The sequence below is a fragment of the Hevea brasiliensis genome, chromosome 18 (genome assembly GCF_030052815.1).
Source record: "Hevea brasiliensis isolate MT/VB/25A 57/8 chromosome 18, ASM3005281v1, whole genome shotgun sequence".
Classification (NCBI taxonomy): domain Eukaryota; kingdom Viridiplantae; phylum Streptophyta; class Magnoliopsida; order Malpighiales; family Euphorbiaceae; genus Hevea; species Hevea brasiliensis.
The window spans coordinates 36,311,423-36,328,599 of record NC_079510.1 but is presented as its reverse complement, the minus strand read 5'-3'; the positions used below and the strand labels follow the sequence as shown (position 1 = coordinate 36,328,599).

Here is a 17,177-nt window from a genome sequence, read left to right as displayed (position 1 = left end):
AATTTAATTTTCTGTCCATTTCAATATTTTAGCCTAAATAATCAATTTTTTTAAAAGGTTGTTAATTTTTTTGAAATCAAACAATTGGGTCAATTTATTTGATAAAAATAAAATTAATAGCCAGTGGCTTAGTGTTATTCTTCTCTTCTGTAAGTATAGGATGATAGATTTGAGTATTAGATCTGTAAAATTTATCTCTACTAAAATGCTTAAATTAATAATAAAAATAGTACTATGATAAGTTTATATGTAAATTCCTATTAGGATTAGAAATTCGTGATTGATTGAGACTTGAGTCCGTACCATTTGAGAGTTTTATGAATGTTAGGACTATAGCCATAACGCTTATCTCGGAATCTCATCTTATTATGTAATCATGACACTTTTCTTAGGATCTTATCTTATTATGTAATCCTAACATATAAGGATACGCTTGCATGAGTGACACCTATTAACGTGTCGAGTGAGTCTAAATAATCTATAATAACTCGAATATAGATCGGGTGTCATTACTCATTACCCGGTTATATAGTACTCACCATCACCTTTGGATACTATTTCATTTGCTAAAATATCATAGTTGTTTGAGTGCTCTGTTTGTTACTAATTTTAAATATTTTATTTTAAAGCTTTTTCTTCTTATTATTTTATTTAAATTAAAATATTTTTATTAAAAGTTATTATAATAATATAATAACTAATTGACATTCATTTTTATGTAACAAAATTATTTTCACATCATTACGGTAAATAATTATAAATAATAATTAAAGTAATAATAATATTTATAATTATAGAAAAATTTTGTTTATTATAATATATGCAAAAGATTAAATCTAATTTTTAATTATTATTTTTAATTCTTAATTTATCTTTAAAAAATATATATTAAAATATATTTAATATTAATAGGTAATATCTTTAATTATTATTTTACATATTAATAACAATAACCGATAATATTTTACTAAAAAAATAGTAATTTCCATGTATTTTTCATTTGAAAAAAAAACACCTAAAAAATATGTCGACGTTTATAAATGAAAGAAATGAAAGTTAGGGTTTAGTGGCTTTTAATAAAAGTTATATGAAATTGAAAATTAACCTGTGGGTTTTTTTCTATCTGTAGAAAATAGTTTTTAGATTTTATTTTTATTATTTTTCTATTTTTTATACTATGCTTATTGCGTAAAAAATAATTTATTTATGAAAAATAATTTCCATTAAATAAGTGATTTGTGCCATCAATACTGAGCACTTGTTTAAATTAGAAAATGTTAATTTTTAAAAGTATTTTGATGTTAATTTTAGAGTTTTTGCTACATATTTAATACATAGCATTTGTATGTGAAAAAATCAATATAATAAAATATTTATGGAGGTTTTAATTTTTATATAACCTCTTGAGTTTCTCTCTCACACACATATAGTATGAAATTTGAGAAATCATTTCCTAATTTAATTGAGAGAAAATATTCTTTAATAGAATTGAGAATTATTTCCTATATTAGAGTAAAACTCTAATTATAGTGTTATTTCTAATTTAAATTAGATTTTTAATTAAATTAAAACTCAAGAATTAATATAATAAATAGAAGAAATGTAGAGGTTATTTAGCCTTTTGGCTATGAAAAAAGGTTTTACTCATTAATAAAAGTGGTTCTTGCTTGTGTAAGGCATGGCTTTGGCTCACTACGAAAAGGGGCCCTTCTAAATTATAGTTCTATGAAAGAAGAAAGGTTCTAACTTAAAGTAGAAAACGGACATAGAATTATTATTATTATTAATGAGGTGGCTATTGCTCTCGTGGTTATGGTTGATATAATTATTAAATTTGTAACTCATTTTTTAGTAGAATTTAAAGAGATCTTCTCCTAATTCGAGTGAAAAAAATATTCATTGATAGAATGAAGGATTATTTCTTGTATTAGAGTAAAGTAAACCTCCAATTACAATGCTATTCTTAAATTGAGTTGGATTTCTAATTAGATCAAAATTAGATGATTAATACTATAATTAAGAGTATTGTGGAGAGATTATTTTGCTTTTTGCCATAGAGAGGGGCTTTGCCATTCATGAGAGTGATTTTTGCCGATTACAGATAGAGGCTTTTACCAATTGCAGGGGCTCTTACCTATATAGTTAAAATACTAAATATATTAAGTTATGTAGACTAACTAATGTATTAATTACTGTGAGCAATTTTTATGAGGATTCTTACGGCTGTAATTGGGTTGATTAATATATTTTTTATGATAGTGGATGGCAAGCTTGTTAGTGTAACTTATATTAAGAGGGTAAATCATATAAATATTAATATTTTATATGTTTACTAAAGAATTTATCATCAATAATATATATATATATATATATATATATATATATATATATATATATATATATATATATATTAAATAAAACTCATTCGTTTTATTATTATCACTAGTTAACATGTAACTTTTTAATTTTTTTAATATTTAACATAAAAATTTAAATAAAATTAATATACATCTATATTTATAAATTTTAATTGCAAAAAATTCTTAAATTTAAAATTAATAAATATAAATAATTAAAAACACAACCAATTAACTATGCGATTACATATAATATTAATACATTTTATTTTTAATATGTATATATTAAGTAAAATTTATTTGGTTTAATTAATTTTATAATTATATTATTATCAATAATTAGCGCAACTTCGCAATTTCTCAACTCTTAACATATAGAGGAGATCAAACCGATCAAATGACTGAGCGATCCTGGAGAGATTGTCGTAGCGAGGGACAACATCGGTCTTCTCTCTCACTTTTTATCAACTCAAGGCTGTAGTGAGGCTTATGACATTAGCTAATGGAGATGAATGATGATTATTGATTTTTCTAGTGCGTATGAAATTTGATATGTGATAAGAAAGAAAAAAAATTCAATGAGCAGGTTGATAAATCTATAAACATTTATGGGCTTTTTTTCAAATAGATGTAACAGAAAAAAAAATAATGTATTAGAAGAAGTGAGTTTCAACTTAATTATAAAAAGAAGTGGAATATTACTAAGTTGACGAGTTTAAAGACGAGATACTATTCATATTAACGCTTTGAAGAATGATGCTATTATGCTTAGCGTGCAAGTAAATAAATAAATAAATAGGAGGCTACGAGTGAAATATTACTTATAAATAAATTAAAAATAATAATATATTAAATAAAAATAAATAATAATAAAATATGATATAATTATAATATAATATATAGTATAAATAATAACATTAAGATAAAATGGGTGCTAAAAAACTATAATTGTGTTCGGCTGCAATTCGGTTATTGACTGAATTATTAGAATTATGATTTAAAATAAATAGAATATATTTATGCAAATTTTTTATTTTTAAATTCAATTTTTTTATTGATGCACTTTTATTGTAAGTTAAAAATTCACATAAATTGTTGTTATTTAAATTAATTGAATACTTAGTTATTTATTTAAAATAATATTATATATGATTATTTATCTGAATCAAATTATTATTATAATTTTATTTATTATGTTTAAAAGTGAAGGTGGAATTATGGTTTAAGTTCATAATTATATTCCCACTTGAATCGTCCTGAAAAGTTAAGCAGAATATTTAAATTATGCATGCAATGAAATATAATTTAAACGTTGTGCATAATGGAAAGCTCTATACTTTGGGCGTAATTTTCTTGTTTTACTTGCACCTTTCGCTAGAATTTTCAGGAATTTTATTTTTCAATCATAAATTATATATAGAATTTCATCTCAGCCAATTGGGTTTTCTATAAATTGTTAAATTTTATCACCAAAATTATGGAGGATATAATGCTCATAACTTGCCATTCTTATTTATAATTGTGTGTCAATATTCTCTGCTAATCAGACTTGATGGGTTCAATTTGCTTAGACTGATGAATGCTGGGTGAAGCTGATGCTTGATTATTTTTCTCTTCCAAATGTACCTAAATTTCCCATTATTTGACTTTATATTAACTTGCATGGCCAGATCATGCAGAATACCAAGAACAAATGCAGAGGTTATAAATTTCTACCCTATTTTAACAAATTGAGTTTAATTTCTTTTAGATGATTAAATACACAAACTGAGCCTTTTTGTTGGGATAGAATTCAAGAAGCCTTTGGCATTGGTTTTATCTGCTTTGCCCTTGAATACAAGAACACTCCAGCAAGAGCCAATGCAGTTCCTGTAGTTAAAAACCGGCCAGTCTCAAGAAACAAAAGTTGAAATGGAACTTCTCGTTGAAACAAATTAGTTCTAAGAAAGTTAATTACCAAGTGAGTTAATGGGTGAAATTGGCGTTTGGAAGAAGATGACTGAGGAGACTATCACAACCACACGCTTCACACAGTTTCCCACAGCATGAGTAACAGGGTTTACCATCTCTAGTATCATATAAGAGACCTATACAAGGAGGGAAAAATTAATAACTAAAACATATCCATTCCAATGTGTTTTATGCCAAACATGGTCTTAGATTTAAAGTATGTGGAAAAGGCAAAACAATAACTATAAAAAACCTCACTTGTTGATAAGAGTGGAAGCAGAACCCAGTGAGAAGAGATCTTAAACATAGCTCTCTAACATTCAACCCTTGGTTTGCCTGAAAAAGGGAGGGGAAAAAAAAAGAAGGAAGAAACAATGTGGCTTTCAGAATAGTTTCTTGGAATATTTTTGGAGTCCCAATCAATTGTTTTGGATACTACTCACTGCAGACTGGAGGTATGAAGGAGTAAACTTGTACCCATCCAAGAAAATAGCTGTGGGAACCAACAGGATAAAAGAAATGATGGTTATTACTGAGAAGAGATTGATGTTGTCCAATTTTTCCTGTCAGGAATACACTGCAGGTTATGACCAAACTCAGAAGAATGCTATAGACAAGAATTAATGATTTTCATGTGAAGTAAAGGTGAATTGGAGAAATTTCAGAAGTAAAATTAGTGTTTCTGTTACCTCTTTATCAACCATAAATTTTTTGCTAAGTACATTTCGAGATTGATTAGTGACATTGGAAGCCATAGCACTGCAGAAACCAATCCTGATTTACAACAGAATAGTTAAGCATATTAAGTCAAAAAACCCCTCGAGTTAAAAGCTCAAGCTTGTGGGTGAGACTCAATAATGGGTTATAATATTTCTTACCAATTAAAAGAGGCCTCAGTGAATGATGCCAAAGCTACTCCACATACTATTGGTACAAGGGAGGAAAGTGCCCAGAAATAGGGCCTCTGTGCAAATAGAGCAGTGAAAACTGTCATTATAAGGTCACTACAAAGTGGCAGAAGGAGCTGGCTTTTCATCACCACACTTATCCTCACAAGAAAACATAAAAGCATTTACGAGAAGCAGCTGGTAACATTAGCACATGATTGCTTACTTCGCCGAGAAACAGTGCAGCAAATAAGACTGTGAAGAAGGGCTCCACAGCTTTGATCGTGTGAGTGAATGAAACAGCAACTTTTCCAAGACTAACATTCATCAAAAGGTTTCCCAGCGTATGAATTACAGCCAATGGCAGGATTGCTGTAAGCTGAAAGTGAATTTATCAGAAGCAACATATAGCAGTTGCATTCAAAATTCAAGAAAATTAAAAAAGAAAAAGAAAAGTTCTTTAAAATAACGAAAGTACCTGCGAACTAGTCAGCTTTGGTCTATGGTAGAGATTTAATGCCCACATTATAATAATCATCACAGTCCCACAGCCAGATTGGAAAGCAGAAACTGTTGCTGGAAATGGATACACCTTAAGAACCTATAAACAAACATTAAATACAGGTTCTTGCTTTCTTGATAAACATATAACTTAGTTTCTTAGTTTCTTCCTCTAAAATTCCATTGATTTCTGCCTTGCAATTTGTTGAAATCGATCAACAAAACTTTTAAATTGATAAGACAATCAAGAAAGCAAACTCAGATAATTTTCAACTCTTGTGATTGATAGTCTCTTCAATCCTAGAAATGTAGAGGAAGGTGGTAATAATTACCATCTTGTTTCCAAGAAAATAGAGAAAAGGAGTTTGGCAATGAATAATGTATTATGGCTAATGAACAAGTTCCAGATAATGAATATATTAGAAAAAAAATATATTCATAATTTCAAATTTTCATGAACTTATTTTATCATCCAAGTATATAGCTTCGAGAAAATCATTATTATTATTATTATTATTATTATTATTATTATTATTATTATTATTATTATTATTATTATTATTATTATTATTATTATTATTATTATTATTATTATTATTATTATTATTATTATTATTATTCTGCTCAGAATCTCAAAACAATGCTAATTCACAGAAGAGGTAGAGAAGACAAAACTCGGACCATACATGACATATGCAAGAAAATGAAAGCAACAGTTTACAGATCAATTTTACAGAAAGAGTGAAGATACAGGCCAGATAAATTATACAGATTATGAACCTGTTTGTTGAAAATGTTGAAGTAGATGTTCAAAAGATACCAAATTCCAAACATAGCACCTAGCTGCGAAATCCTGACCAAGTCACTTGTTTCATTAGCACTTGTGCTATCAGGAACTGAGGCGGCTCTGACATTCAAACTGTGATATCCACTATTTGAATGTAGAATTGAAGTAGATATCTGAGACTTGAAAAATTGACAGGAAGAACCCAAAAATGAGGTTTTTTGACATGAGAAGCCATGAGAACAACTGGCTTGAATAGGTTTGAAAGCAGAGAGTTTCAGGGTTGGATTAAATCTGGGGATAGATTTTCCATATAGAAGTTTCTGTTGATTTAAAAATGGGGTTGAAAGAGACAAAACAAACGCTGTATGCATTTTGAGGTTGAAAAACAACAAGGGAGAAAGATTCTGCTGGAGATTTTCTTCTCTGGTATAGAAGAGGTAGAGAATTTAAAAGTCGCATGAATGGTTATGGTACAAGCAAGTATTGGCTTTGCACTTGGCGGCCTGCTTTTTTATCGACTTTAAACAGAGACAATGATAGGTGGTTTTGTCTTTAGTAGCTCGTGGGGTGGTGGTTAGAATTTTGCAGCAAATGGATCATCAAGAAATATGGAATTGGTGATGAGTTTGCAGTTACTTTCAAGTGGTTGGTGGCACTAAAATTTAAAATATCCAAGAAGAAATCTAATGGTGGATTATCCATATTAAAACTATTTTATATGTTTGGATGCTTGTGTAGAAATTATTGCTGACAAGTGTTAAATGTATGGTATAAATTTCCTCAGGGAAGAGAACTAATTTGAGGCAAAATATGTGACTGGCAATGCTCCAACTTCAGGCCTGCATCATACGTTCATGGATCACGTTCCTCTAACAACATTTAAATCAAATAATCAAAATTTCAACATTTTAAATTTTCTTTATTTCATGAAAAATAATTTATATATATAAAATATTTGTTTATAAAAAATATTTTTTAAACAAATATTTTCCATAAGAATTTTTTTTATTATTTGATTGTGATATTAAATTAATTGTATATATTTATATCATACATATATAAATATTTTCACATTTCAATAAGATTATCAAAATCTTAAAAATGACTTCGTCTTTTATAAAGAGTAAGTCATTTTCTTTAAAAATGATTTAATTTTTCTCTATTTTCTTAAGTACCCAAGCGCTATAAAATGCATAATATTTTCTTGAAAAGTATTTTTTGTGAAACAAACGTAACTTAGACCTGCATTTTTAACATATTTATGGAACATGCTTTAATTATTTAAGTTAAAATCCCTTTCCATTTGAATGGAAGTTTCTTAATTGGACAAGAAAATTCTCCACAAATCCTTCACATAGTTTATGTACATTATTCCCATTAAAAAAAAAAATACCTGCTTTGTCCAAGCATTTGGGAGAAAGCATAAATTCGTGGATTCTATTTGATCTCAGAAGTGATTCCAAAATTATAATAGTTATGTTGGCTGCTAACTGCCATTATTCATCAAAAACCATTTCTTCTCTACCATCAAGAGAGTAAATAGCAGCCAGTAGATATTATTATTTTTATTGCATAATGCATTGCTTCTGAACATCAAATGAGGAAATAGAAAATCTAAAACAAATACCACAGCCAAAATTTTCCTTCAAAACTTTTAAAGTTTCAAGGTGATTAGAAAGAATTCACAATAAGGCACAGACAAAACCAGATACGAGCACAGAATTCTTCTAACCTAAAAAGTGGATGGATGAGTGACTGCATTTATTCATTCATCATTGACATTTAAGTCTTGCAAATGTCAAATAGCCAGTGTGCCCTCTAGATTCACCACATGGCCTAGCCATGATTACAGGAGAACTGGTATTTTCCTGCACTTTACTTCTTTCATTTGAGCACTGTCTTCTCTTGTACGGAGGAGATCCAAGAGAAACATCTTCATCGCTCTGGCCACAATCCATTTGCCTTTCACAAACTTCGTACATCCGAAGAAGCACCTCAAATGTCTTTATGTCTATATGCCAGCACAAGATACATATATTAATATCCCATAACGTGTTATTGAATGTGCTTTAAACCAACTGGTTAATAGAAAATTTAGAGACGAAAGAATATTTAGACCACACAAAGCATATCATATTAACACATTGCTGGATTTAAAAGGGGCAGGAATCACCAATAGTACTACAACTTACCTGTAAAATTTGATCTAAGAGTTTCACAGTAGCGTTGTACTTGCTCAATGCATGGAGAGAAAGAGCACAAAATCCCATCTTGTTTCAACATTTTCCCAGCTGAAGGAATAACCAGCCATGATTGAGGTGGATCCAGAAATACAGAATCAGCCAACCCAGAATATTCATCTGGAAATCCCTCACCCTGAATGTCTCTAACTCCAACTGTTACTAAGCTGCTTACTCCTGTCCTCTCAAAATCTTCCCTACTTACAAATAAAAAACAAGAAAGAGGGGAGAGGGGGGGGGGGGGGGGGGGGAAGAGATGTGGGTGGGGTGGGGGTGGGGGAAGAAAAGCAGCTTGCAACATCTTCATCAATTAATAAAACCTGGTATGAATAGTAGTAGAATCTTCTTGCCCCAAGAACCACCGCCCCAGCCAAAAATATAAAAGGACATAAAGAAGAAGAAAAACTTGATTATGTCTGAAGCTTAGCTTCAATTAAAGTGCCTAGGTCTAATCTTACTGCAACTATCTAAATAAATGCAGTATCTCACTCCTTTTAGTTTGGCCTTTGTCCAGTTTCCTAATTAAAAACATGCTTTTCTAGTACATTAATTGAATATATTAAATACTTCTTTTATACTATGAGAAGATGAGGTCACTTTTTCACGTTATAGATAACAAATCCGATATCACTGATTTTGGATCCTAGATTTGTAACAGAATTTAGTTTATTCATTAATTCTTTTAAAATATTCAATGCAATTAAACAATCAAACAATTCCCACTAACAAATACTAAAACCACAAATTATTAAATTGGGAGGCACTATACCAGGTGAACCCCATTTCTTACCTTGCTGAGGCAGCCCTTTATTCATGGAAATCAAATGTATAAACATGTCCTGTAGGAGCCACAGCCCTTGCTGGTGAGGTCGTTAAAGATCCACTCCCAGTGCCAGACTCAAGTACCAAACAACCAGGAACTATCTCCAAGTATGTAATCACAAAGTAAATATCAGCAATATTAAGAATCTGAGTCCTGTGGCTTAAAACCAGAGTCCATAGTTCAGGGGATGGAGCTAATAATTAGACAAAATCCACCCTTGTTGCTAAACACTTTGGATCCAAAAGGCTTTCCAATCCAGTCTGAAGGTTTAAATACACCAAAACGGTTCTGAAGCACTGAGATCTCACATACTTTAGTGGCCTTCATTGTATCATGCTTCTCACAGACGATAACCAGATCGCCATCTCTGATGCACCGTGAGAATGATAACTTCTTTTTTGGATCAATAAGCAACATCTTTAAATGGGGGTCTGTTGCAAGGGTCGGCAGAAGCGAAATCTGGTATGAATAGTAGTAGAATCTTCTTGCCCCAAGAACCACCCCCCCAGCCAAAAAAATAAAAGGACATAAAGAAGAAGAAAAACTTGATTATGTCTGAAGCTTAGCTTCAATTAAAGTGCCTAGGTCTAATCTTACTGCAACTATCTAACTAAATGCAGTATCTCCCTCCTTTTAGTTTGGCCTTTGTCCAGTTTCCTAATTAGAAACATGCTTTTCTAGTACATTAATTGAATATATTAAATACTTATTTTATTATGAGAAGATGAGGTCACTTTTTCACGTTATAGATAACAAATCCGATATCACTGATTTTGGATCCTAGATTTGTAACAGAATTTAGTTTATTCATTAATTCTTTTAAAATATTCAATGCAATTAAACAATCAAACAATTCCCACTAACAAATACTAAAACCACAAATTATTAAATTGGGAGGCACTATACCAGGTGAACCCCATTTCTTACCTTGCTGAGGCAGCCCTTTGTTCATGGAAATCAAATGTATAAACATGTCCTGTAGGAGCCACAGCCCTTGCTGGTGAGGTAGTTAAAGATCCACTACCAGTGCCAGACTCAAGTACCAAACAACCAGGAACTATCTCCAAGTATGTAATCACAAAGGAAATATCAGCAATATAAAGAATCTGAGTCCTGTGGCTTAAAACCAGAGTCTATTCAGGGGATGGAGCTAATAAGTAGACAAAATCCACCCTTGTTGCTAAACACTTTGGATCCAAAAGGCTTTCCAATCCAATCTGAAGGTTTAAATACACCAAAACGGTTCTGAAGCACTGAGATCTCACATACTTTAGTGGCCTTCATTGTATCATGCTTCTCACAGACGATAACCAGATCGCCATCTCTGATGCACCGTGAGAATGATAACTTCTTTTTTGGATCAATAAGCAACATCTTTAAATGGGGGTCTGTTGCAAGGGTCGGTAGAAGCGAAATCTGTCATGAATGGAATACAAATAACGATAAGCACATTAGCAAATTAACTAGAGAACCCTATGACAACCATCAGATGCTTTTGTCTGATAAACAGAAGAAGGTCTTTTAAAAGTACTACTTTCTCTTTTATTTGCTAACAGAAGATTTGTGAGCAAGCCGATGACAAAACTAAAGCTTGTTTTCATAGTTGAATGGCATTCAACATAAGTTTATAATAATAAGTTAGTGAAAGTAAAACATGGAATTTAACAATACAACTCTAACCCCACAAAGGATTGAACTTATGGCAACATTAAACAGTGGCCACGGTATAGCTTAATTGGTAGCTTTGCCTCTTCTCTTTAGAGCAGTACTTGTGTTCAAATCACCCCTTTCCCACCACTTCAATATTGAAGGGGAAAAAAATAGTAACTGTATGAGTTCTTAATTCCCACTGTATTAAAGAGAGTTCCTCTGGTAAAGAAGCAATCTAAAACAATCACATAAAACTCATGGATGGCATATGCAATCCCATATGTAAGAGACTATGACATAAATAATGTTAATCCATTGTTGACTTGCTGCCCCTATCCCCACCCCAATCAACAAAACAACTCTTCCATTTGAATTCTCCAGGTCCTTGCGATTGGTTTTGGGCTATAATTGATGAAAATGTTAAATTCAAAAGCAACATTCATGGGTTCCATTTTCAGCAACGAATAACTCAACTCAAACCCATCAGAATTCCAATGCAAATCATCCACACGAATTCAAATTCTCCATTCTGTTATATTAAGGGCCAAAATTAAAGTGAGCGATTGTGATACTACAACTTTCAATAAACAAACTCACATAACCAAAGCATGCATTTGTCTAAACTCCAAAAAATGATAATAAGCAGAATAACTACTAACAAAACATGTAAACAAAAAGCTAAAACACTAGAACCAGCAACTCCACACCAGCTGTAGCTAGTTAAGCATAGACAAAGAAAGGAGTCAAAATACAGAAAAAGCTCAATGGAGGAAAATAAACCACACCAAATATCCACTAAAACAAGCCAAATTCAAAATTAAGACATCATGAAAACTGGCTGTTGTACAAGAAATGAAGATTATACTAATACCAACCCAAGATCAACTACAGAGCAAGTACAAAGTGGAGCAAGTAATCAAAGTGCAAGTCCTATAATTTAGATTTAAAAAGTAAAAAAAAAAAAAAAAAAAAAAGCAAACTCACTTGCAATATGGTATTGAGGAGTGGCTAAGGGAGAATGAAATAGAGGAGCAAAGTGGCCAACGGCTTTCTACTTGGAATAGGGTTCTCTGTTCTCTTCTTCCTCCTTTTTCCCGTCCTCCCTTCCCTCTATTCTCAATCCATTTTGCTTTTGGGCTATTGGGTTCTTAATAATGGGTCGGTTCGTTTCAAAGCCCAACCAATCAGAGTTATTAAACAAAATACTTTATTTAAATAATCCATCTTCCACTTTTGTTTGCCGTTTTTTAAAATTTATTTATAATTATTAATTTTCTTAAAAAAATTAAGTAATATTTTTTTATAATTTTTTTATATTTATTAAATATAATAATTATTTATATAATTTTTTAAAATTTATGTTAACACCTCTCTCTTTCTTTTTAATTATGTGGGACAAATGAATATTTTATTATAATTTAGTTTTTTTTTTTAAATCGTAGTTGAATAAGGTTACATTTTTTTATTTTCTTTTTTTAAAATTTATGTTTAATTTTAAATAAAAATTTATCAATTTTAAAATTTTAATTCATTTTATTAAAATTAAAAAAATTTGATTAATTCACCAAAATGTAAATATTATGAACTATTTATGCCATTAGGCATTTAGAAATTGAGCCTTAATTGTCAAAATAAAAATTTTGATTAAATGGAAAATTTGCATAAAGATTTGACTTCTTGATATGATTAGGCCCTTTAATTATCTTTGAATATCTAACATATACTTAAATCAATAACCTACATTATGTAATAATAATAATAATAATAATAATTGTATATATTGATATTTATGAATTTAATTAAAATTATTATAATTTTAATTTGTTATTTGTCTGATTATTTTAAAATAAATATGATGAATTTAATTTTTAAATTCGAGTAATGGTAGATTTTATGATTATTCTTATAAAAAAACGATTACTTTGTTTTATAGAAAATTTTATAAATTGTATATTTTCTATTTTGTAAATTTTACATAATTTTAATTTCGTAAAGAAAATGTTTTATGAAAAAAAAATAAATTAATGTAAAAATGGTGACCCTTTCATATATATATATATATATATATATATATATATATATATATATATATATATATATATATATATATATATATATATATATATATACCTTACTTAAGAGGAATTGAATCCCTTCCACTCGATCCAACCTCTATTTATAAAGTAATTTTATTTTTGATATAATGTAATCATATTCACATTGTCTAACATAAAATTTGAATACAAATTAAAGATTTAGAGATTATTAATAAGTGAAAAAATTTATTGAAATATTTTGATTCGTTGTTTGAGGAAAGAAATGTTATCAAAACAAACTACAGAAATATATTATTTTCAACAAGTAGAAAAAGATGGATTGTGCACTTGCAAACCTCATACGTATCATCTCACTCAAATATTATCAAAACAAACTACACTGAGACATATATGAACGCTCACACGTATAATTGAAGAGTTAATTTTGGCAACATCCCTTTGAGTAGATAGATTGGAGGAATATTAAAAGAAAACACAAGTATCAAATAGAGATTTAGTGATAGATCAAAATTTTGTAGAAAAATATTGATTAGCTATAGATTTGTTGCTGATGCTTCACTAATCCGTCGCTGATACTTTAGCGATGGGCAAAAATTTATCATTGCAAGTCAATTTTTTTAATTATCTATGGATTAATAACGAATTATATTTATCGCTGAAAACCTCATCACTAATATATTTCAATAACAGATTTATAGATCTGTCGCTAATCTATATTTTTGAGACAAATTAGTAACAGATTTAACGATAGATCCATCAATCCGTCATTGATACTTTCTTTTTTAGTGCGAATAAGGATTCAAACTTAATTATATTATGTAAGTAAAATGCTTTCAACCATTAAACCAAGTTATATTCGGCTTGATGAGCCTATTAGAGGTAGCAACTTTGTGTTTGATCAGGATTCATGAAGCCTCAAAAGTCCTGATTGGCTGTAGGTCAAGGAAAACTGCATAAAGCACATTCATAAGAAAATTTTGCCCATAGTGTCATTTACTGCTTGCAAAATGGGATTTCAAACTAAGTTAACAAGTAGATAAACCATCATATAGAAAATCCAATTTGGACTTCAAGCTCTCAATAATGAATAAAGATGGGATCAGATATATATGTTATTGACCCCATGAGCTCAAAGGAACATAGATTTTGATGATAACAAAACTCAACTAGAATCAAATAAATCTTGTGTTAAGTGTTGTGCTTCTCAAAGGACAAAGAAAAAGATTCAAGGAATTCATGATGGTTTCGTACTTTTAAAGAAATGATGACATTTTAAGATAACACAGGATGAATTAAAGGAGATAAATGAGGAAAAGGTTACCTTCCAAAACTGCATTGAAGATTAAATTTGAAGGTATATGTAATATATAAGTTATTTTTAACTTTTAAGATTACTTGTGAAAAGAATTGAGGAGTAGAAGCCAATGATACTTATTTTTAATTCCTCAATTATTTTCTTTTAAATATCATCAATGGCCTAAAAGCATTTAATTATGATTTGATGTAAAGTTTTAAAGTTTTTAAAGTTATGCAGAAAAGTTTTCCTAGTATGCTAACTGGTTTGCTACTTATTTTGGTATGCTAACTGGTTTGCTACTTTTTCTGGTATGCTAACTATCTCAACTCTGCACAACATCGCAGAAAAAGACAAAATAATGGCTATTTTCTTGAAATTTGAAATTGTAATGTTCAAATGAGTTCTCAAACGGTCAGAAACATTCCAAAGCTATAAATACACCTGTCCTTGGCCATTTTGCACTTAATGAAAGTCTCTCTACTATTTCTAACCTCTTAAGATCATTAAAGCTTTTATTCAAAGTGCTCAAATTGTTTTTATTGCTCATCATTGGCTTACCTACTCATCTCTTCTTTATAGATTCTGTTATATTGAGTGAGATTGAGTTTTAAACACTTTCTTATCATTTATGAGAGGTCATTCAAGCACCTATTGAAGCTTGATTGTGAAAAGTGTTTCGGATAACACTTGGTAGAAGTGTGAAGCTACTTGTAAAGACTTTGGTGAGAAGATTTGTAAAGGTCTTTTGTCTCTTGCCTTTAAAAGAGAAGATTAGTGGAGTGAAGACTCAAAGTGGGATCTTTGAGAGAGTAGATGTAGGCTAGTTGAGCTGAACCACTATAAAAATTCAGTGTTCAATTTTCTCAACCCTTACTCTTTATATTTATACATTTTAATTTTCTGATTGAAGTGATTTTGCTGAGATAATTGGTTTACTATTGAATCTGTTGATATCTGATATAATTTGCTTATTGCTATATCTGCTGTCAACTAATATATTTAGTGTACTGCTCTGTTTGATGTGTTGTGATCGTATTCAGATTACTAAAATTTTTACTGAATACCAATATATTCTGTTAGATCAGTATACTAAATGCTTATGAGCCAACTTTGTATCAACTTATCAATTGAGGAGTATTGCACATATTTCACATTAGAAAATTAGGTTGAACCAAGCTGTAATTTTTCAAAAGTTTTGAGCAAGAACCGAAAAATTATTTTTAAAGTCCAATTCACCCCCCTCTTGGACATATTTTGGGACATCATATGTATTGAAAGAGAACACTAAGTTTAGGTTTGTCGCTTTCCTCTTTTACACTGTGTCTTCATGCTATTATTTTTTGGTCGGGATTTGAGTTGATTGGATTAATCCAAACTGAGCAAAAATAATTGTTGTCTGTCTAAGTTGTTCCACATGAAGACCTCATTTCCTCCTTATATAGGGGGCAGAACAAAGCCAAAATGCATCCAAATGTTGCAGCATATGCATATGGTTGGGCATTAATCCAAGCACAAGTTATAGTTGCCAAGCAACAGTCATTTTCTTGAGAGTTTAGTTGCATCCTTGAGAAGCCTTAAAAACTACAGAGTAGCCATTTTGAATTAAAAAGTAACCCACTTTATTCTAAGCAAAGAATGCGACTAGAAGCCCTAGGTCAGCGAAGAGAACCTGCACTTGATATTTGCTAAACAATAACAGAACTGGGTATTCGAAGAACTCCATATATACAATTTCTCTTAATAATAAAAGGAAAAACAGTAAATCATATGATATTAAAAGGGTGTTTGTCTTAACTTATAAGCTGATTAGTTTGTTTATAAAAATTTTTTGACTTATAAGTTGAATTTATAAACTAAAAAAATAAGCTGAGAGACTTAACTTTTTATTTTAGTGTTTATAAGCTATGTACTTATAAGTTAGTATGATAAAATATTTTACTATATTATCCTTGTTTAATTTTTAAAATTTCATCATAAATCTTATTTAATATCTTTTTTTATTTATTTTCATAATAAATGTGTTTATAAGTTATTTTTTATCAAACAAATTAACTGCTTATTAGTTACTTAAAAATACTTAAACCAAACATGTAACTGTTTAAAATTTTAAATGTTTATAAGCTCGAATTAACTTATAAGCTTTAGGTGCTTATAAGCTGATTGTAAAAGTTAAGCCAAACACTTTCTAAATTTACTTTGCCCTTTAACATTTTGAGCGTTATTTGAGGTTTAATAACTTGATGGCTCAACATGACCTGACTCAAAACTAATTCATTTAAGTTATTTTTATTAAAAAATTAAATAAATAAAATTAATATTTTAGTTGAAAATAATATATAATTTGTAAATTGGCTGAAATCATTTACACATAGCAATTCGATAGATAACTGATAATTCCAAATTAATCACAACATAAAATCATCTAACTTGAATCCTACTAAAAAGAATAATATAATATGATATGCAACTCAAAATTTATCCGACCCAAATGTATTTTCCACATCTAGTTGTCACATTTTGTAAGAAGTTTATCCGGAGGTCATGTGTCTTTCTTTGTTCCTATAAATTGTTCTAAAACAAAATCATGCATTGAGATCGCAAAGCACATGGTGCAATTCCTTCATATTT

The 17,177-nt window shown here is 29.7% G+C and overlaps 1 protein-coding gene and 1 pseudogene across 1 annotated transcript; both read right to left on the bottom strand.

The window, feature by feature from the left end:
* Positions 1 to 3,980: 3,980 nt before the first annotated feature.
* On the bottom strand, positions 3,981 to 7,038 carry LOC110669318 (phosphoenolpyruvate/phosphate translocator 2, chloroplastic). Its single transcript, XM_021830934.2, has 9 exons — positions 6,476 to 7,038; positions 5,673 to 5,795; positions 5,421 to 5,573; positions 5,186 to 5,271; positions 4,997 to 5,081; positions 4,751 to 4,870; positions 4,566 to 4,643; positions 4,315 to 4,444; positions 3,981 to 4,226 (listed from the first exon to the last, which is right to left on the bottom strand). Exons 1-9 carry the CDS (start codon positions 6,851 to 6,853, stop codon positions 4,150 to 4,152), a joined length of 1,230 nt encoding a protein of 409 aa, XP_021686626.2. The 5' UTR covers positions 6,854 to 7,038; the 3' UTR covers positions 3,981 to 4,149.
* Positions 7,039 to 8,097: 1,059 nt separating this feature from the next.
* On the bottom strand, positions 8,098 to 12,341 carry LOC110669324 (uncharacterized; annotated as a pseudogene).
* Between the last annotated feature and the right edge of the window lie 4,836 nt (positions 12,342 to 17,177).

Excerpts from the sequence above, each read along its gene's own strand:
- LOC110669318 (XM_021830934.2), bottom strand. The coding sequence starts at position 6,853 with ATGCATACAGCGTTTGTTTTGTCTCTTTCAACCCCATTTTTAAATCAA. Across the intron at positions 4,445-4,565 it reads GCTTCCACTCTTATCAACAA|GTCTCTTATATGATACTAGA; the intron begins GTGAGGTTTTTT and ends CTCCTTGTATAG. Across the intron at positions 4,227-4,314 it reads TTCACCCATTAACTCACTTG|GAACTGCATTGGCTCTTGCT; the intron begins GTAATTAACTTT and ends TTTTAACTACAG.